General features: G+C 40.6%; 1 protein-coding gene across 1 annotated transcript; it reads left to right on the forward strand.

Moving 5' to 3' along the window:
* The first annotated feature begins 1,145 nt into the window (after positions 1-1,145).
* TMEM17 (transmembrane protein 17) lies at positions 1,146-9,538 on the forward strand. The gene is made up of 4 exons (XM_027966712.3): positions 1,146-1,272; positions 6,305-6,408; positions 6,540-6,653; positions 7,866-9,538. Exons 1-4 carry the CDS (start codon positions 1,173-1,175, stop codon positions 8,142-8,144), a joined length of 597 nt encoding a protein of 198 aa, XP_027822513.1. The 5' UTR covers positions 1,146-1,172; the 3' UTR covers positions 8,145-9,538.
* The last annotated feature ends 12,612 nt before the right edge of the window (positions 9,539-22,150 follow it).

The raw sequence follows: 22,150 nt of genomic DNA on the forward strand, positions 1-22,150 counted from the left end.
AGTTCCTTGGACTGCAAGGAGATCCAAGCAGTCCATTCTGAAGGAGATCAGCCCTGGGTGTTCTTTGGAAGGAATGATGCTAAAGCTGAAACTCCAGTACTTTGGCCACCTCATGCGAAGAGTTGACTCATTGGAAAAGACTTTGATGCTGGTAGGGATTGGGGGCAGGAGGAGAAGGGGACGACAGAGGATGAGATGGCTGGATGGCATCACTGACTTGATGGACGCAAGTTTGAGTGAACTCCGGGAGATGGTGATGGACAGGGAGGCCTGGCGTGCTGCGATTCGTGGGGTGGCAAAGAGTCAGACACAACTGAGCGAGTGAACTGAACTGAGAAGACAGTATGTGTGAATATATAAGTGCATATATATATATATATTGCATAAGTGCATATATATATATGTGTGTGTGTGTGTGTGTGTGTGTGTGTATATATGTGTGTGTGTATATATATATGTGGCATGTGTCGGAGAAGGCAATGGCACCCCCCTCCAGTACTCTTGCCTGGAAAATCCCATGGACGGAGGAGCCTGGAAGGCTGCAGTCCATGGGGTCGCTGAGGGTCGGGCACGACTGAGCGACTTCACTTTCACTTTTCACTTTCCTACATTGGAGAAGGAAATGGCAACCCACTCCAGTGTTCTTGCTTGGAGAATCCCAGGGATGGGGGAGCCTGGTGGGCTGCCCTCTGGGGTCGCACGGAGTCGGACACGACTGAAGCGACTTAGCATGGCATGTGTATATATAAAATATCCCTAGTACATAACAACAGATATTCCTAGAAAAGAGTACGTGTATATACAGATACAGATAAGCTAGTGGGTCATGAATATTCTCTAAGTTCTGCATTCATTCTGTATTTCCTTCCAAAAAGGTTGCATTGACAAGTCGTTAGAGCTCCTATATCAAATCCAACCCCAGGTTGCTTATTATTATTGTTGCTTATTGTTAAAAGGGTGGAACTTAAGACTAAGGAATCTGCGAGTTGCACCCATCTGATGCGCCCCACAGGTATGAGTCCCTCTCCTCTCAGTTCGAGGGGTCCCCGCGCCTCGGCTCCGAAGTGCATCCGCGCGTGCGCCAGAGCCCACAGCACCTCCCACCGCTCGGTTGCCGTGGGAACAGCTGAGTACTGCGAAGACCTAGCAGTGAGTGGTACCGAGGTCCGGGCATGGAGCTGCCGGATCCAGTCCGCCAGCGGCTGGGAAATTTCAGCCGGACCGTGTTCAGCGACTCCAACCGGACCGGGCCGGAGTATAACGAGGGTCCGGGTGAGTGGCCGAGGCCCAGCGCAGGGTGTCTGGCGTGCGGAGGACCTGGCGCGGGGTTTGGAACGGCCAGATTTTGCCCGGACCTAAGATGGTGGTTTGGTCTTCAGCTGGTTCTCCGCAGTGCGGGAAACGCCCTGGAGGAGGGGCCGGGCCGCTGGCTGGGACTGGGACCAGATACCCGAACTCTGATACCCAGCTGGTCCCGGGCTGATCATGCTGCGGCCTAACCGGCCAGTTGCAAAAGGGGCGGCTGAGGTGGCGCTGGCATTCCTCAAAATATAAAAAATTTAAAGCCACCCTCGCAAGCCGCCTCCGGTGCCTTTCGTCCGAGAAGGCCGAGAAGGCCGATTTCTTTGCTTTTCCTCTGCGGCCTCCGCCCTGGCTTTTCTGCCCTGAATGGAGTGAAAAGAGCAATCTCCCCTTCCACTTCCCCCTCCCCGCCGCGTCCCGGTAAAATATCTTTTCCTTTTCTTCTTTCCTAGCAGAACAGGTACTTGCCACAAGTCCATTTTCTGGCAGAAGACATAGGTTTTTTTTAATGAGTTACTTTAAACGTTCTCCAGTCCGGAATGGCAGCTGCCTCACTAGCATCGCCTTTAACAAAACTCGCCCTCTCCCCACTTTCTCCTTCTCCTCCCCTATATATTTATAACTCTTGACCTAAATCAAGTAACACAATACCACGATGCCACATTTGATATGACAAGTGACAACGCAGTTTTCTGCAAAACAGTTTAACCCTCTTAAATCATGATGATAGACAACATACTGTCAACCACACCCAGGCAGCTTTTATCACTGAACTGTGCTGGGAAATAGAAATCTTTTCCTCTTGCATGGTTCAGGGATTTTTCAAAGGGAGCAGAGAAAAGTCATTTCCCACCGTTTCAATTTTTCACCCTAATCACTTGCCTGTCCTCCCAGTTGAGGGCTGGTCATGATTTAGGATGTACAGAGAAAAACATAATGTGAAAAATTAGGTTATTACGTTTCTGGTTTCTAGCACTAAAATCTGATGATGTAAAGTATCAGGAGTTTCTGTAAAGGGCCGGATAGTAAATACTTAATACCGTGCAGGCCATAGGTCTCTGTGGCAGTTATAGATAATGGTAATGGAATAGACATGGCAGAGTTCCAATAAAACTTTATTTATGGACACTAAAGTTGAAATTGCATGATTTTCAGTGTCACAAAATACTACTGATATTTCCCCCAACCATTTAAAAATCTAAAAAAGCCGTTTTTAGCTCACTTGCTGTACAAAAAGTTGGCTGCTAGTTTGCCTACTCCTGATTTATATTACATAGTGTTTTAATTTGAATTCCATTTACAGAACTCAGCTTGTACTTTTGCAAAATTTAATAACTTCATGTCTTGAGCTTTCAAGGTTCATTTACATATTAACTTGATTTTCAGCTGAATGATTATAAGTTTGATCTGCTGAAATATAGACATAGCATAACTCTTTAGATGCTTGTGTACAGAATTCTTAACATAAAAGCTTATTTGCAAAATTTTACTACAGTGCTTGCTCTGAAGGTATTAAAATTTCAATTTATTATTTATCCACCTTTTCTTTGTGGATCTGAAGTACATTTGATTGTTTGTACTGTAATTACAAGGGTATATTCTGACCATGTTCACAGCTGACCAAGAGTTTTACTGTTGTTGTGAAAAAATCCTAGGGGAGTGAGTTACCTTCAGATTTTAAGAATGCATTCCTTTATCAGTGGTAATTTAATAAATAGGTGCAAGCAAAAGTATATCATCATAATCAGGGATTTTCTTGGAACTAAAGGAAAACCCTTGCTGTGAGAGACCATAATAATTTTATATTTTAAAATTGTTAAATGATAGATATACTCAGCTATGGAGAAAAATAATCTGTTTTTAAGAAATTTATCTCAGAGCCTTTGTATATTCTTTCATTTCAAGCAGTAGATTTCAAAATACTTATCTACTCTTAAATTGTTATAATTTAGTCATATTTAGGATGCATTTGTAGGGGTCAGTTTTAAAAATCAAATTCTTAATTTAGAACTTTTCTCTCTTACATGAAAGCAAAAGGTACTATGTAATCAGCCTTCTGTTCAGTTCAGTTCAGTTGCTCATTTGTGTCCAACTTTTTGTGACCACATGGGCTACAGTATAGCAGGCTTCCCTGTCCATCACCAACTCCTGGAGCCTACTTAAACTCATGTCCATCAAGTAGGTGATGCCATCCAACTATCTCATCCTCTGTCATCCGCTTCTCCTCACGCCTTCAATCTTTCCCAGCGTCAGGGTCTTTTCCAGTGAGTCAGCTCTTCGCATCAAGTGGCCAAAGTATTGGAGTTTCAGCTTCAGCATCAGTCCTTCCAATGAATATTCAGGATTGATTTCCTTTAGGATTGACAGGTTGGATCTCCTTGTAGTCCACGGGACTCTCAAGAGTCTTCTCCAACACCACAGTTCAAAAGCATCAATTCTTTGGCGTTCAGCTTTCCTTATAGTCCAGCTGTCACATCCATACATGACTATTGGAAAAACCATAGCTTTGACTAGATGGAACTTTGTTGGCAAAGCAATGTCTCTGCTTTTTAATATGCTATCTAGGTTGGTCATAGCTTTTCTTCAAAGGAGCAAGCATCTTTTAATTTCATAGCTGCAGTCACCATCAGCAGTGATTTTGGAGCCCAAAAAAATCGTCTGTCACCGTTTCCATTGTTTCCCCATCTATTTGCCATGGAGTGATGGGACTGGATACCATGATCTTAGTATTCTGAATGTTGAGCTTAAAGATAAATTTTCACTCTCCTCTTTCACTTTCATCAAGAGGCTCTTTAATTCTTATTCTCTTTCTGCCTTTAGCGTGGTATCATCTGCATATCTGAGATTATTGATATTTCTCCCAGCAATCTTGAGTCCAGCTTGTGCTTCATCCAGCCCGGCATTTCACATGATGTACTCTGCATAGAAGTTAAATAAGCAGAGTGACAATACACAGCTTTGACATACTCCTTTCCCGATTTGGAGCCTGTGTGTTATTCCATGCCCAGTTGTAACTGTTGCTTCTTGACCTGAATACAGATTTCTCAGGAGGCAGTTCAGCCTTAGAGAAATGAAATTCATGTGTCACAAAGGGCTACACTGGCAATGTCCTTGTAAGAATATGTTTTCATTAATTCACTCTTTCTGCTTATTCATATTTGGTATTTACCATTTGTAAAGCAACATGCTAGGTTCTGTGAGGGTCTTAAATTTGGGTAGAATGTGATCTGTGCTTACAGTCAGCCTCTGTATAAATAAAAGAGAAGGAAAGGGACTGATATTTGTCGAGTGCCTACTCAGTGCCAGGCATAGTGCTCGGGTGAAGTAATTTATATTACCTTTAATTCTCAAGCAATCTGTGAGGTAATTTTAATGTTACCATTTTACAGATAAAGAAATTAAGGCTCAAAGAGGTTAAATAATTTATCCTAAGTCTGGCATCCAGAGTTCTGAGGGAGTTTGGGGAGCTCTGGGTTTATCTGGACTCCAAAAGTCATGATTAGACTATGTCTCAAGTGAAGGGAATGTGGTTCTTTGCTAACACTTCTTACACACAGGTTAGCGTGATAAGTACCTAGAGGGGAAGGAGATTTCTGCTGGAGTGGGGAATGTGATCAAGAAAGGACGTATGGAAAAAGTGGCTTTGAATTGGGTGTGAATGAACAGGTGGTATTAGGGTATGCTGAAAGAGATGGGGGAGGGGTTGGTTTTGCATGATTAGTTTATACCTGAGAGATTCAGTTCAGTTCGGTCGCTCAGTTGTGTCTGACTCTTTGCAACCCCATGGACTACAGCATGCCAGGATTCCCTGTCCATCGCCAACTTCCAGAGCTTGCTCAAATTAGGTCCATCCAGTTGGTGATGCCATCCAACCATCTCATCCTCTGTCATCCCCTTCTCCTCCTGCCTTTAATCTTTCCCAGCAACAGGGTCTTTTCCAATGAGTCAGTTCTTTGCATCAGGTGGCCAAAGTATTGGTGTTTCAGCTTCAGCATTAGTCCTTCCAATGAATATTCAGGACTAATTTCCTTTAGGATGGACTGGTCTGATCTCCTTACTGTCCAAGGAACTCTCAAGGGTCTTCTCCAACACCACAGTTCAAAGGCATCAGTTCTTCGGCACTCAGCTTTCTTTATGGTCCAACTTTCACATCTATATATGACTACTGGAAAAACTATAGCTTTGACTAGATGGAGCCTTGTTGGCAAAGTAACATCTCTTCTTTTTAATATGCTGTCTAGGTTAGTCATAGCTTTTCTTCCAAGGAGCAAGCATCTTTTAATTTCATGGCTGCAGTCTTGTTATGTATTTTATATGTTTATTTCATAGGCTCTTTACAGGTGGCTCAGTGGTAAAAGAATCCACCTGCCAATGCAGGAAACTCAGGTTCGATCCCTGGATTGGGATGATCCCCTGGAGAAGGAAATGGCAACCCACTCCAGTATTCTTGTCTGGGAAATCCCATTGACAGAGCCTGGTGGGCTACAGTCCATGAGGTCGGAAAGAGTCAGACACAACTGAGCACAAGCACCACTTACATAGAACTCTTAACAAAGGAGGTAAAGATTATTATTGCTATCTATTCAATAGTATTCATATTGATGTTCTACATTTATACCAGTAGTATGCAAAAACGTCATCAGACAGTAACCGAAGGTGGTAATAGAAAAATATGAAACATGCCCCCAAGTAGCAAATATTGGAACAAAATATTAGTAGTATTATGGCTATTTTCTTTCACTGTCAATGATTATTGTTACTGTGTCCGACTCTTTTGTGACCCCCATGGGCCGTAGTCCACCAGGCCTCTCTGTCCATGGGACTTTCCAGGCAAGAATGCTGGAGTGTGTTGCCGTTTCCTTCTCCAGGGGTCAGTGATTGTAAATAGGCTTACAATTTTGAGTTTTGTTGAGCTGAAACTATAGCTATTAATTCTAAGGAACTAAAGGATGTACAGGGCATAGAGCAGGAGTAAGAGTTTGCTTTCTGTTTTCTTCTGTAGATAATGAAATGGTTTCCAGTTTGGCACTGCAGATGTCGCTTTATTTTAACACTTACTTTTTCCCACTTTGGTGGGTGAGCAGCATTATGATGCTTCAGATGAAGGTAAATACGTGCTTTACTACTTCTCCCTGGCATTGTTACCTCGTCAGTAACACTCAAAGTTCTTCATATTTTTCAAAATCTCAGGTCAGTCTTACTATATGTGAGATTTTTATTTGTTTTTGTTTTTTCAGTATTCCATCTTGCCTGATTACTACAAGTTCATTGTGGTCACCATTATCATTCTAATAACTTTAATTGAAGCTATCAGGTTGTATCTGGGCTACATGGGGAACCTGCAGGAGAAGGTAGGCTCTTCTTTCCTTTCTCTCAGTGCTATACATAAATGCAGTTAAGACTTTGCCAACAAGGAAAGGCAGTGAGATGTGGAAGGAGCAAAGGCCTGTAGGTAAGGCCTAGCTCCAGCTTCACCACGGCTGTCACTGTGGTCTGTTTGTTTACTCTCTTGAACCTTGGTTCCTTCACATATAAAATCGGGGGAATATTCACTTCACAGATTTGTTAGGATTATGTTAAACAATTTATATAAAGCACCTGAACATAGTAAACTCTTAATTAATGATCATTTTCCCTCTTCCCAGTAGTCTTGAACATACTTGGTCATTAAACATGATGATTTGGATTCTGAATAAGAAAATTGGGGAAAATGACAAACCCATCTCCTATGCAAGGCAGATGTTTTCTGAGTCATCATGCTGCCTAAGCATTTACAGTTACCAGAACTGAGTGATAATGCCTAAAGATTTCAGTGTTCTTCCAGGCCCTTCATAATTAAGCCCCACCCAGCCTATCCCACTGTATTTTGTGCTTTTTCCTAACACAGACATCCATTCCAGGCTGATGTGTTGTTTCCCAGTCATATTCTTTCCACATTTTTGCTTATTTAAGTTCTTGCCTTTTCCTCATTCTGCTGCTGCTACTGCTGCTAAGTCACTTCAGTCGTGTCCAGCTCTGTGCAGCCCCATAGGTGGCAGCCCACCAGGCTCCCCTGTCCCTGGGATTCTCCAGGCAAGAACACTAGAGTGGGTTGCCATTTCCTTCTCCAATGCATGAAAGTGAAGTCGCTCAGTCATGTCCGACCCTCAGTGACCCCATGGACTTCAGCCTTCCAGGCTCCTCTGTCCGTGGAGTTTTCCAGGCAAGAGAACTGGAGTGGGGTGCCATTGCCTTCTCCGCTTCCTCATTCTATCTAACTTTAAAAGCCTACCTCCTTGAATTATTTCTTTTACCTACCCTGTTTACTCTGTTAGAGCATTTAGTCTATTACTCTAAGTGGTACGTACGTTTCATTATTCACTTAAGTGTAGTAATGTAGGACTGTCACATAAGGTAGTTTCCTCTTTCAGTCTAGACTGTAAGTTCCCTGAGGATAAGGACCACACTATACTTATTTTGAATTACAGAGCTCAAAATGTAGGTTCACAGTAGTATCACTTGCTTCAGCACAAGCAGAAGATGGTACTTCACTGGTCTGATGTTTGTCGTGTGTATCATTGCAGGTTCCTGAGTTGGCTGGCTTCTGGCTTCTGAGCCTTCTGTTGCAGTTGCCTTTAATTCTTTTCTTGCTCTTCAATGAGGGCCTAACAAATCTGCCCTTGGAGAAAGCAGTACATATCATCTTCACTATATTCCTTACTTTCCAAGTTGTTTCAGCATTTCTTACCTTGAGGAAAATGGTAAATCAGCTGGCAACTCGTTTCCACCTCCAAGACTTTGACCGGCTGTCTGCGAGCCGAGGAGACATGAGAAGAGTGAGGTCCTGTATAGAAGAGATTTGACCCAGTGCTGTTGAATAAGCATCTGGAGGATCATTCTAGAAGACTGCAGGAAAACACCAGAGGGCTAACACAATAAAAGGGACAAAGCAAGTGTTTTGAACTGTATCCTCCCTGGCTCTGAAATTCCAAGGCTGGACACAATGATAAGACTGTACAGCACGTGAAAGCAGTAAATCAACCCTAAAGCCTGCATGTTGTCTACCTGATGTCAAATATCTTAAATTTTTTGTTGTTGTCAATGTTTTCAGGTGTGTAGAGATCTATATTGGTGGCGTTACATCTTTACTGTAATATCTCCAGTTAGTACCTGTAACTAGAAATGTGTATATTTCTTTCACTATTGTTGGCCTATCCATGTCTTGGCAGTACGTATGAAGTATGTGGAGATGCTGGTCAGTATTCTGATGTATTAGACTACATTTGTAAACAGACACCAAATTTTCATGTCTGCTAGGGTCTTAGCTATTATACTGAGGTTAAGAAGAAAGCAGGTAGATTGTGATGATATTTAGGAAATGTTTTTATCCTAAAATTGTTATTTTCATACAGCCATGTTCAGTATTTATGGTGGTGGTGTGCAAAATGTCTTCACAATAAGTTATAAAATATTTATGTTGAGCTATCTTTAGAAATCATTCTTGTCTTTTACAGTTCTTTTGGGCTGTGGGTTTATTTTTATTATAAAGTTAAAAGAGAAAAGTACATGTATTTGAGAGCCTTCTATGTAATTTGCCACTGTCCTGGGTACATTAACCCTTATGATCTTATCTATTAAGTCATTATTCACTGAAGAACTGCTCATACCCAGTAAATTCACATGAAGATTGATCTGATAATCAGGGTGCCTGTTAATATATAGAGTTTGGATGGCCCAAAGGACTCATGATCATAAATGAGCATATTCCCTTGCTAATAGGAGAAACCTATTTAAGGAAATTCTGTTAAGAACAAAGCTTGCTTGGGTATATCTGAACCATTAATTTTAAGTGATAATTGGGTTGTCTTAAGAGATACAATATTTTCTTTCCTAAAGTATTGTATTTTATTGAGAGATAGTTGTAGCTACATTAAAAATCATTTTTTCTATCCTTCCTGTTTTGTGATTCATGCTTATCTTAGGATTTCCACATTATGCCTTATTCATTTTTATGTTGCTTAATTTTGAAAATGTTTTCACTTCCCACTGTTAATCACACCTTACTATTCTGTTTATGCTCTTTTTATTATTTCTGCTTTTTATTATTATATATAATGTTCAGTCAAAGTTTTCTTCCCCTGTACACTAACTAATTAACCTTTGCCCTATACCAAAGCTGTCACTAGGTATATTCCAATACTTTGAAATTCAAAATAGAATTCTGTTTGAATAGTTTAATAAAATGTATTTGTTCACATTTTTTTCCAGATAGATGAGTTTATAAGAAAATATAAAATAAGAACACTAAATCTACATAACAGATAAATTAAGGTGATGATCAAGAAAGACTTTTCTATTTAACAATCATTTCCAGAGTTTTATTTTAAATAGCAGAGCCTCTTGATACATTTAAACTTTAAGGTAAATCACTAAAAGTATAAAGAATAACAATAAAAAAAGTTTAATGGTTAAATGGGGGAATATATGTTTATAAAAATTTTAAAAGTTTTTGTTCTAATAATTATTGCTTAAAATGTAGATATAATGAGGGTAAGAAAAAAGAAACTAAGAAAATCAATTGAGAACATGATCAAGTCATTGGTTTTTCATAAAACAATAGAACCATGATTTTGTGTTAGTCTGAACCAACATTTTCTATTTGGTGTATATACATGGTGCTCTATGTATGCATAGGAAAATTGAGATAGGAAAGACATTTCCATGTCAGCACATTTGGAGTTTAGGCAATCTGTATTTTTATTTTATAAATTTATTCATCCTTACTTACTATTGCATTTCCTCTCCAAGGTTCACAACACTGTTCTGAAGTTTTTCAGTTAGGAGATATTGAGCTTCACAAATACTTTGTCTTTCACATATTTTTTTCTTTCGGGTGTTTTTTTCTAACTACAAAGTAGATGTACATTTTTGTACATATTTTTTTCTTTCGGGTGTTTTTTTCTAACTACAAAGTAGATGTACATTTTTGTACATATTTTTTTCTTTCGGGTGTTTTTTTCTAACTACAAAGTAGATGTACATTTTTGTACATTGGAATGACTTTTAAAAATTGGATTTTAATCAACATATGTTTGAATGCCTACTATGTACAAGGAATAGTGGAGAGTTCACAAATAACTGAGCTCCCTGTTCTCAGGGGTACAGTGTTGCAGGTAAAGTCTCACTTCGTCAGGGAGGTGCATGGAATGAGTTTCTGCCTAATACGTACCTGACAGCAAACAGCCCTTGGCATGCAGGGCATCTCCGCTCTTTGTTCCCAGCACTTAGTGTCCAGGGTTAGCACACTGGCCTTTCATCAACATCATTTAGCTTTCACTACTCCTCTCACTGTCAGAACAGGGAGGAGGGCAGGGGTTGCTATAAAGTATACTCTACTCACATGTACACACTCGCACTTGCCTGTGTACACAATAACAACATGTTTACTGTCTGGTCCAAAAAGCAGATGAGCAGGTCAGAGAGAGCACTGTAGGATCAAAGAGAAGGCATAAAAGATGAGGAATCTGGGAAGCCTTCCAAATAAAATTAACACTTTGAGATTAGAAGACTGAGCAGATATACAGTGTTAGTTTCAGTATTAAGAGACATCTAATAGTGATCTGAGTACTGTTTCAAGTATTACATGTAGTTCGATAAAACTGGTGGGAAGGGTGCGTGAAAACAAAGGCCACAGAATAAGAGAGAACCTCCCAAGGCGCTAGTAAGCTAAAGACTAATACTCTGAATAGTTTAAATGGTAGAATATCACACATATTTAGGTTTCAGAAAAATTTATCTGAAAACTGGAAAATGTACTGCAAATGGTGGGCTAAAGGTAGAACTTGATGAACAACTTCGGGGAGAACTGTCCTAGATAAAGTCAGTGGTGGTAAAATTAACTTGAGTAGAACCTATGAAGATTTTTTAAAATTATATTTTAAAATAGGTATTGAAAAATTTTTCCCATTTTTCTGTCTAAAGATTACACACAATGGTAAACAAAATGACATGCTCGCTGTCTTATCCGCCCCACCTCCCCTGGCCGTCGTTAGATTATTACTAGGCTTAAATAATCCTCTGTCTGAAATAGTCTTTTATAAATTTTATTTTACAAGACATGCCTAAATAGTTCTTAACTTGTACTTGTGAAGATTATTGGAGAAGGCAATGGCACCCCACTCCAGTACTCTTGCCTGGAAAATCCCATGGACGGAGGAGCCTGGTAGGCTGCAGTCCATTGGGGTCACTGAGAGTTGGACATGACTGAGCGACTTCACTGTCACTTTTCACTTTCATGCATTGGAGAAGGAAATGGCAACCCACTCCAGTGTTCTTGCCTGGAGAATCCCAGGGACGGGGGAGCCTGGTGGGCTGCCGTCTATGGGGTTGCACAGAGTCGGACACGACTGAAGCGACTTAGCAGCAGCAGCAGCAGTGAAGATTATACTTTTCAAAAACTTAAATTTTGAAAGAAATTGAGTCAAGATTTTAAGAGAAAAATCATCTATAATTCCACACCCTAAAGTAGCAAGTATAAGCAAAATGTCCTCTTTCCTTGCAGTTTTCCTGTTGTAAATGCTTTTTAAAACATAGTTGTGACCACTAGCACTTGAAACTTTGCACCTTGCTTTTCTGAAAACATAAAATTTTACCCATCTTTTTACATAGTCACGCAACCATCATCTTAAATGATTAATTTATTTAACTTCTCTCCTATTGTTGGATATTTGTATTGTTTTCTTCTTTTGCATTTATATTGTTGAGCCTCAGAGCAGGCTCATTCAAGATATGCTACAATAACATATTGATTATTTTGAATTTAACTTACTTGAGAAACAGCCAGTGGAGGAAAAACTGATATAGAAAAACACTCTGACCCCCTCTTTCCCCTTAAAAGAAGGAAATAATCTCCATGTGAAAGTATCCTCCTTATACCAAGAGGATAGAAAGCATCCTTATTACCAGAGTTAGGAAATTCAAGGCTGAGAAAACTCTGTAGACAAACTTTGTTACCTCTTCATTAGCCTGCTACCCCAAGCACAAGCCCCTTTGTTAAATCTTCACAAATTGTTTCTTTGTCTAAAAATGATATGTAAACAGCCTGCTTTGGTCACTTCGGAGATACCATTTCTATAGATCTCTGTTTATATGAATTAAATTGGGTTTTTCTATTAATCTGCATCAATTTAATTATTAGGCCATCCAAAAGAACTTCCCAACAAGACAACATTGTAACAAACATCTCATGTATACATCTTTTCCCATATCTTAGATGACTCTGTTCTTTAATTAGTAAGCTAGAGTCTCAGAAGTGAAACTGCTGGATCATAGGGTATGAACATTTTGAGGATTCTTGATGCATACTGCTGAATTATATTATCCACTCTCTGTAATTCAAAAGATATTACAACGAAAATTTTGATAGGAACAGACTTAGAGACCTTAGAGACCTATTCATCTTTGTGTTTCTGAGTAGCTATCACAGGAACAGAGTCTCCTGTGGAGGAAAAAAACCTAAAAGCTGTGAAAGGAGAAGTGCAAAGAATTAGAAAAAAAAAGAGTTTTGAATTAAGGGAAAACTGATAAGGGGCAGGCAACGGCTTAGGCGAGCTGGTTGCAGTCAGCAACAGACAGATGTGGCACAATACAAACTGGGTCATTGAGTTGGGACAGCCCTAGGACATAAAAAGACTGAAATGAAGTAAAGCTCTGGATTACTTTGTTCTTGAATATTGAATTTTTTCAGAAGCATGGAGCATGAAATATTACAGTGATAAGCCAAGATTGGAAACATAGCCAAGAAAAAGAGGGTCTTTAAGGGATTGTTTAAAATGTGCTGAAGGAATAATTTGGTTTGGTCTTAAACGGCTCAAGAAGTAAATTGACATAAAGCTTTTGCATAACAAAATAGGCATAAAGGCAGAAAACAATGAGGCTAGTAGAATGGTTTATCCTGTAAATTTGTTATGATGTGAAACATTAGCTTTTTGGTCCTAGAAAAGGTTTGTCAGCAAGCTTTAATGATGTATTTTTTAAGTGCAATTAATACTAATTTGTTATGGGTATACGTTTTATTCTAGTTTGAAGACTGTTAATCTGAGGGTTTTTAGTCAATAACAAAAACTAAATAGTTCATCATTCTAAAACTTATTCTAAGAATCATTCTAACAATCCCCCACCCTCTGTATTCCCCCCACCCTTCACCCTACCACAGTGTTAAGCATTTAAAAATATTCAGGCCCTAGAAAAATCTGTGTAAATTCAGGTTTGACCACAATGTTTAGATTTATCCTGGTGCTTACACAGATGCCCATCTTTCTGCAAATGAGACTAGGGATCAGGCGTGTAATCATTTTAGCAAAAGTCAAGAAAGAACAGAACTCAAAAAACAAGACACAGGCCAGAAGATAGATACAATGTATATTCTATGAAAAATTAAAGACACTTGGAAATTTAGCTTGTCATCTAAACAAGCTCCACAGCCATACATACCCTTGGAAAGGGTTTCCTAACCCAAAGAGGTCTTTACAATCACAGTGTATATATCACTGCTATTTATTTGTCCTTCATTGTTCCTCAGGCCTGTGTTTAGCACTTGGGTACATTAAAAATGTAGATTTTAAAAACAATAATCAACCAAGAATGGCTTTCTCTTTTAATTTTTCAGAACTCTAATAGCACTATATATGGCTGATAGGAAAGTGGTATAATCGATTCATCTCAAAAGGCTTTTAGTTCCTGATCTTGAGTTATTTATATTCTAATCAAAAACACATTGAAGATCCTGCTCAATGTTATAGCTCAAAAGAGAAAAATGTCTGATATTCAAATTCAAAAAATGTTTCATATGCACACTTAATAACTGTTTTATAAGTGCCTAACTCATTAGTACCTAGAAGTAGTAAAATGATCACTAAAGAGAGTGGAAGTTTTGGACTTTGCTTCAGTAGCTTTTCTGGAAAGCATGAAAGCTATTGAAAGTCAAATTTTTTGCTCTTCTGAAAACTAGGGCTCCTGATTGCCAATAAGCCACAGCTAAGGAAGGCAGGAGAACAGTTCACTGTTTATTGGTAATTTACGAAGCAGAACAGCAACGGATATGTTCATGCTTTTTATTTGTAGTATGCTATGATTTTGTTCTGCAAAGTAAACTTAATTTACTTAGCTCCAACAATATGCCATCCACTATGTCTTGATACTCCAGGACAAAAAGATAAATTGGATTGAGTCCCTGCCCTTCCAGCCATGGTCTAGCGGAGGAGACAAATTTTAGGTGATCATCATGGCTTATGATAATGTTTGTAATAGAACTACATAAAATATGAAGATAAGTGAGGAATCCTGACTAGGGGGCAAGATAGCCTTTCAGACAGATGGAACAGCATGAGTAAAGGTATAGACATTTGAAATTATGCGGCCTGAACAAAACTAAAAGTAGTTTGATGTGACTAAAATATAAAGTATGTAGAGAAGGGCCTGAGATGAGCTGGAAAGACTGGCATCGGAATGTTCTCAGTCTTTCAATAAAGAGTTTGAACTGTATACTGTAGGCAATGAATGGTGTTATCTATATTGAAACAGAAATAGAAGACATTGCTACCAAATTTGAAAATGATAGAAAGCTGATAGAGGTAATTTGGTAGATGATAACAATCACATTTCAAAGGAATCTCATAATGGTTGAAATGCTGGTACAAATACATTTTCTACACACGCCCACAGAGACACACATCCTCCAACATAAGCCTCTCAAATCATCTCACTAATAATTAAGGAGTTCATTATGTGCTATTTTTCAAAGGAAAATAGGTAGTCAACAGGAGTATAATGACTAGACTCCAGGAGTTGGTGATGTACAGGGAGGCCTGGTGTACTGTGGTCCAGGGGTTGCAAAGAGTCAGACATGACTGAGCGACTGAACTGAATGACCAGATCACGGAAAGGAACAATCTCACTGTTCTTTCCCATGTCGCAGTAATAAATGTCTCATTTATTGTAAACTTGCCTGCAGTTACATGTATTGAGAAATCTAAAACTAAATCTAATCACACTACTACTCCCCTTAAAATTCCACTAGACTCTCTACTTCCTGCAGCAGAACACCCATGAACCTTAGCCTCTTTCCCACCATTTGGCTCATCTTGCCACCCCTCCAATGCTACACCTGCAGCTCCTCCAGGACACCATTCTTGATTTTGCCTCCAGACTTTTCCCTCCATTCTTCTCTCAGCCTGAAGTAAATTTATCCACATGCTGAAAGTCTGCTTATCTTACAATGCCTGGCTCAACCATCATGTCCTCCATGGAATGTCCCCTTTTCCCCTACCCATTTCCAGGAAACACTTGGGTTCTCTTCTTTGTCTCACTGCTCCTCATATTTTATGACTGCATCTAAAATGATTAATTACATGTATTTTTATATATTAGACCTCTGAAGTGAAGTGAAAGCCACTCAGTCATGTCCGACTCTTGCGACTCCATGAACTATACAGTTCATGAAATTCTCTAGGCCAGAATACTAGAGTGAGTAGTCTTCCCCTTCTCCAGGGGATCCCAACCCAGGAATCGAACCCAGGTCTCCTGCATTGCAGGTGGATTCTTTACCAGCTGAGCCACAAGGGAAGCCCAAGAATACTGGAGTGGGTAGCCTATCCCTTCTCCAGCAGATCTTCCTGACCCAGGAATCAAACCGGGGTCTCCTGCATTGCAAGTGGATTCTTTACCAACTGAGCTATCAGGGAAGCCCATATTAGACCTCTACTAGTACTTAATTTGGAGAAGGCAATGGCACCCCATTCCAGTACTCTTGCCTGGAGAATCCCATGGATGGAGGAGCCTGGTAGGCTGCAGTCCATGGGGTCGCTATGAGTCAGACATGACTGAAGCGACTTAGCAGCAGCCGCAGTACTTAATTGGGGGTTCTCCACTGGCTCAGCAGTAAAGAATCTGCCTGCAATGCAGGAGCTCCAGGAGATACAGTTTTGATCCCTGGGTCAGGAAGATCCCCTGGAGAAGGGGATGGCAACCCACTCCAGTATTCTTGCCTGGAGAATCCCATGGACAGAGAAGCCTGCTGGGCTACAGTCCATGGGGTCTCAGAGTTGGACATGACTGAAGTGGCTTAGCATGCACTAGTGGCTCAGAAGGTAAAGAAAATGGCTGCAATGCGGCAGACCTGGGTTTGATCCCTAGGTTGGGAAGATCCCCTGGAGAAGGGAATGGCAACCCACTCTGGTATTCTTGGCTGGGAAATCCCATGGACAGAGGACCCTGGTAGGCTACCATCCACAGGGTCGCAAAGAATCGGATACAACTTAGCCAATAAACAATAACAACAGTACTTAATTGTAAAGTCTTCATGGTAAGTGTCCTAGTCATCCTTGTATTTCCAGTGCTTAAATTTTGTAAGTGTTTGATAAATATATGGTGATACTGGGGAGCAAAATTTGCCACCCCAAAACATCTCTGGCATGTAGATAATTTCAAACTGAAAACAATCAAGGCCCAAAAGCCTCAGGAAGAAACTTTGACCTTCCCCCAAATGCCTAAAAAGAATTTAGGAGGGCCTGTTCCCAGAGTGGAACAGATATCAGTGGAACAGGTAAGCATCACCAGAGATACTTACCTGCAATGAATATGGGCTGGGTGTGGTGAGGGAAACTCTCAGAGACCAGAGTCCACTCTATGTCCCATTTTCTCTGCATAGCCCAGCAAACATTTACCAAACATTTGCTTTTCCATCTGCATGTTAATTGCCTTCCTCCCCTAATGAAGTCCCAAACCGCTAACTGGCAACATCTTCTTTTGTCTTTAGCTGAAAATGGTATTCAAGGTGAGGGTTCCAGCTATTTTGGCAAGTCACACAGTTCTCCTGGGTCTCTCCCACATACATGTGTTATTAAACTTTTGTTTGAATTTCTCCTGTTAAACGTGTCTCATGTCAATTTAATTCTTAGACCCAGCCTGAAAGAAAATTTCCTCCTCATGACAGTGAATAAACAAATGAATGGACTTATTAAGGGGAGTCAGTGTTACACTGTGGTTAAAAGCACAGGCTTTGGAGGCAGATAGATCTATGCACAAGTCTTTGCTCCATTTATCAGCTTGGTTGAGGTATTAAACTTAACAGGTGGCTCAGATGGTAAAGAATTTGCCTGCAATGCAAGTGACCTGGGTTTGATCCCTGGGTAGGGAAGATTCCCTGGAGAAGGCAATGGTTACCCACTCCAGTACTTTTGCCTGGAGAATTCCATGGACAGAGGAGCCTGGCAGGCAATAGTCCATGGGATCACAAAGAGTCGGACATGACTAAGCAACTAACACTTTCATTTTCACTTTTTTTCAATACTTAGTTTATTCATCTTTAAAATGAGTGCTCACAGGGCTTTTGCAAGAATTAAGTGAGATAAATAGAATAAGCATTCATGGGTGCTGAACTGCTTCAGTTATGTTCAACTTTGTTCGACCCTGTGAACCATAGCCTGCCAGGTTCCTCTGTCCATGGGATTCTCCAAGCAAGAATACTGGAGTGGGTTGCTGTGCCTGCCTCCAGGGGATCTTCCTGACCCAAGGATGGAACCCATATCTCTTGTATCTCCTGCATTTACCACTAGTGCCACTTGGGAAGCCCTATGAGCATTTATATATGGTAAATATCCTTATTATGATTTTATATTCTGAATTTCCTGGGCAATTTAAACCCTTCTTGGTCTTTAAACTCTCTTTTGCTTTATGGACCCAGAAACTTGACCCTCAGACTTGATCAGGCAGAGGTTTTGATTACCTCCGTCTAATCTAATTCAGGGATTCCCTGGTGGCTCAGACGGTAAAACGTCTGCCCGCAATGCGGGAGACCCGGGTTCAATCCCCGGGTCGGGAAGATACCGTGGAGAAGGAAATGGCAACCCACTCGAGTATTCTTGCCTAAAAAATCCCATGGATGGAGGAGCCTGGTGGGCTACAGTCCATGGGGTCACAAAGAGTCGGACACGACTGAGCAACTTCATGGATCTAAACTAGTAAGAGACTTACTGATAATGTATAATAGGAGCTATATCTACTCTGAGTCCCCCGCACACCAAAAACAGGCATAATGCTTACACTCCCTGAAGGGCCAGGTCCACTTGGGAGATCAAGTTACAACTGCAGAGTTTGCTTTAAAAGAAGGAAATCAGATACTGTTACAAGGATGTTTTTAACAAGCTAGGGTATATCCACTGGGGACATTTCCACTAGAATAGGTCACATCCAAGGTTTTTTGTTCTTGTTGTTTTGCCTTTCTCTTGAGGCAGTATGATCTTGGAGTTGAAAAGGTCTTTAGAAGTCACTGTTGATACAGAGAGGTAAGATAGATACATTATCACAGACAGACAGCTAATTATTTTGGTGTGGTCTGTGTGGGGTTAGCAGTTTGATCCTTGACTTTTCCATCCAGAAACTCAATTTTGTTAGTATATCCCAAACTAAACAGGCTCAAAAGGAGTGACTACAGTAACTAAACTCATAAAAGACTGATGTACAAACCAGGGTACAAATTCATTCGTGTATAATGCAAAATACAACTTCCAGTATATTTTTTCTATAAGAAATCTATTTTAAAAGCCAAATTATAATCATTAAATTTGCTTGTTATCTGTGAGATCAAAGAAATGGATGTTCATGTCATCCAGCTATAACTTGAGGCACTCATCTCACTGCAGAGATGTGTCTGCCAAGGAACTGACTACTTAAATCCATGCGGATCAGGGCTCCCTCTCTCCAGGACTGGGGGATGCCACCAACAAAGTCAGGGAAGGCAGAAATTTCATTTCATGTTGTGTGTAGGGAATCCCATTCAGTATGTGTAATGTTCAAAGGGTGAGCTGAGAGGAAGAAAGCAGACTGATCAGGCTGAAGAGGTACATGAGACCAGATCATGGAATGTAGAAAATGCTAGAAGGAGTGACCAGGGCAGGGCAAAGAATTAAGTGGTATTGAGAGCTCAGCTGGGTGTAGAAACCATGGATGTGTGCAGCTATTTCAATCAATGCAATTGAGTCATTACCTAGAGCTATTTGGGTACTCTTGGATAGAAGGTAGTTGGTTAAGTTGATCCCGAGTTAGGAGTATAGGAAGCAACTGAGCAAATGCAGTGGAAAGACAACAGTAAGAAGGTTATCAGGGATTGTTTATAGTGGCAAAAGGAATGAACCCTGGGGCTTCTACTAAATGAAATCCTGAAAGACAATCAGAAAAGGGCAGGGCAGAAGTCTTTGTGAGGTAGAAGGCCAGTTTGAGTGTCTGTCTCCCCTATAATCAGTGAGCACCCTGAGCACAGGGACCAGGTCTTATTCAATGTATTCAGTTCAGTTCAGTTGCTCAGTCATGTCCAACACTTTACAACCCCATGAATCGCAGCACTCCAGGCCTCCCTGTCCATCATCAACTCCCGGAGTTCACTCAGACTCACGTCCATCGAGTCAGTGATGCCATCCAGCCATCTCATCCTCTGTCGTCCCCTTCTCCTCCTGCCCCCAACCCCTCCCAGCATCAGAGTCATTTCCAATGAGTCAACTCTTCGCATGAGGTGGCCAAAGTACTGGAGCTTCAGCTTTATCATCAGTCCTTCCAAAGAACACCCAGGACTGATTTTCTTTAGGATGGACTGGTTGGATCTCCTTGCAGTCCAAGGGACTCTCAAGAGTCTTCTCCAACATCACAGTTCAAAAGCATCAATTTTTCGGCACTCAGCCTTCTTCACAGTCCAACTCTCACACCCATACATGACCACTGGAAAAACCATAGCCTTGATTAAACGGACCTTTGTTGGCAAAGTAATGTCTCTGCTTTTGAATATACTATCTAGGTTGGTCATAACTTTCCTTCCAAGGAGTAAGCGTCTTAATTTCATGGCTGCAATCACCATCTGCAGTGATTCTGGAGCCCAAAAAAATAAAGTCTGACACTGTTTCTACTGTTTCCCCATCTATTTGCCATGAAGTGATGGGATCAGATGCCATGATCTTAGTTTTCTGAATGTTGAGCTTTCAGTGTATACCAAGTACCTAAAACCATGCTCGACACATAGCAAGCATTTAAGAATGCTGTCTAAAATGCGCATGCATGCTAAGTTGCATCAGTCGTGTCTGACTCTTTGCGACCCTATGGACCGTAGCCTGCCAGGCTCCTCTGTCCATGGGATTCTCCAGGCAAGAATACTGGAATAGGTTGCCAAGCCCTCCTCCAGGGGATCTTCCTGGCCCAGGGATCAAACCTGAGTCTCTTATGTCTCCTGCATTGGCAGGTGGATTCTTTACCACTAGTGTCAACTGGTAAGCCCACATGAATAAATAAACAAGCCATGTTAGAACTCAGGGCTTCTGTTCTTAATACACAGTAATTTCTCTAATAGATAAGCTCCCTAACAGTAGAATACCACATTTATTCATATCAAAATCTTTTCGCCACAAAAAAATAATCCTAAATTTAAAACCAATAACCACTCTTTTTTTAACTTTACCAAATTCTACTCATTCCTTTATTGTTTTTGTACATTGCTTTTGATTATTATACAATTTTCAGTTCAATCAGTTTATGTATTATCCTGGTGATTGCAAATTTCTTCAGGGCAAGGAATATGTCATTATTAATTTTTATATCCAATAGCACCTATGCCAATAACCACTCTTACATTAAGAGTAAAATTTTAAATTTGACAAGACTACCAAAACAAGTAACAGCCACTACCATTTAACTGAAAGTCAGTCATGTATCAGATGCTGTACTAGGGCTTTATCCTTATCTCATTAGATTTACATGACAATTCTATAAGGCAGGAATTATTTCCATTTTACAGAAATTAAAACTGGGATTTTAATTGAATGTCAGGAACGGTGGCCATAAGGAGATACCCCTCGTCCAAGGTAAGGAGCAACGGCTGTGCTTTGCTGGAGCAGCTGTGAAGAGATACCCCACGCCCAAGGCAAGAGAAACCCAAGTAAGATGTTAGGTGTTGCAAGAGGGCATCAGAGGGCAGACACACTGAAACCATACTCACAGAAAACTAGTCAATCTAATCACACTAGGACCACAGCCTTGTCTAACTCAATGAAACCAAGCCACGCCTGCGGGGCAACTCAAGACGGGTGGGTCATGGTGGAGAGATCTGACAGAATGCGGTCCACTGGAGAAGGGAATGGCAAGCCACTTCAGTATTCTTGCCTTGAGAACCCCATGAACAGTAGGAAAAGGCAAAATGATAGGATACCAAAGAGGAACTCCCCAGGTCATTAGGTGCCCAATATGCTACTGGAGATCAGTGGCGAAATAACTCCAGAAAGAATGAAGGGATGGAGCAAAAGCAAAAACAATACCCAGTTATGGATGTGACTGGTGATAGAAGCAAGGTCCGATGCTGTAAAGAACAATATTGCATAGGAACCTGGAATGTCAGGTCCATGAATCAAGGCAAATTGGAAGTGGTCAAACAAGAGATGGCAAGGGTAAACATCGACATTCTAGGAATCAGCGAACTAAAATGGACTGGAATGGGTGAATTTAACTCATATGACCATTATATCTACCACTATGGGCAGGAATCCCTCAGAAGAAATGGAGTAGCCATCAATGTCAACAAAAGAGTCCGAAATGCAGTACTTGGATGCAATCTCAGAAACGACAGAATGATCTCTGTTCATCTCCAAGGCAAACCATTCAATATCACAGTTATCCAAGTCTATGCCCCAACCAGTAATGCTGAAGAAACTGAAGTTGAACGGTTTTATGAAGACCTACAAGACCTTTTACAACTAACACCCCAAAAAGATGTCCTTTTAATTATAGGGGACTGGAATGCAAAAGTAGGAAGTCAAGAAATACCTGGAGTAACAGG

Source organism: Ovis aries, chromosome 3 (assembly GCF_016772045.2).
Source record: "Ovis aries strain OAR_USU_Benz2616 breed Rambouillet chromosome 3, ARS-UI_Ramb_v3.0, whole genome shotgun sequence".
NCBI lineage: Eukaryota > Metazoa > Chordata > Mammalia > Artiodactyla > Bovidae > Ovis > Ovis aries.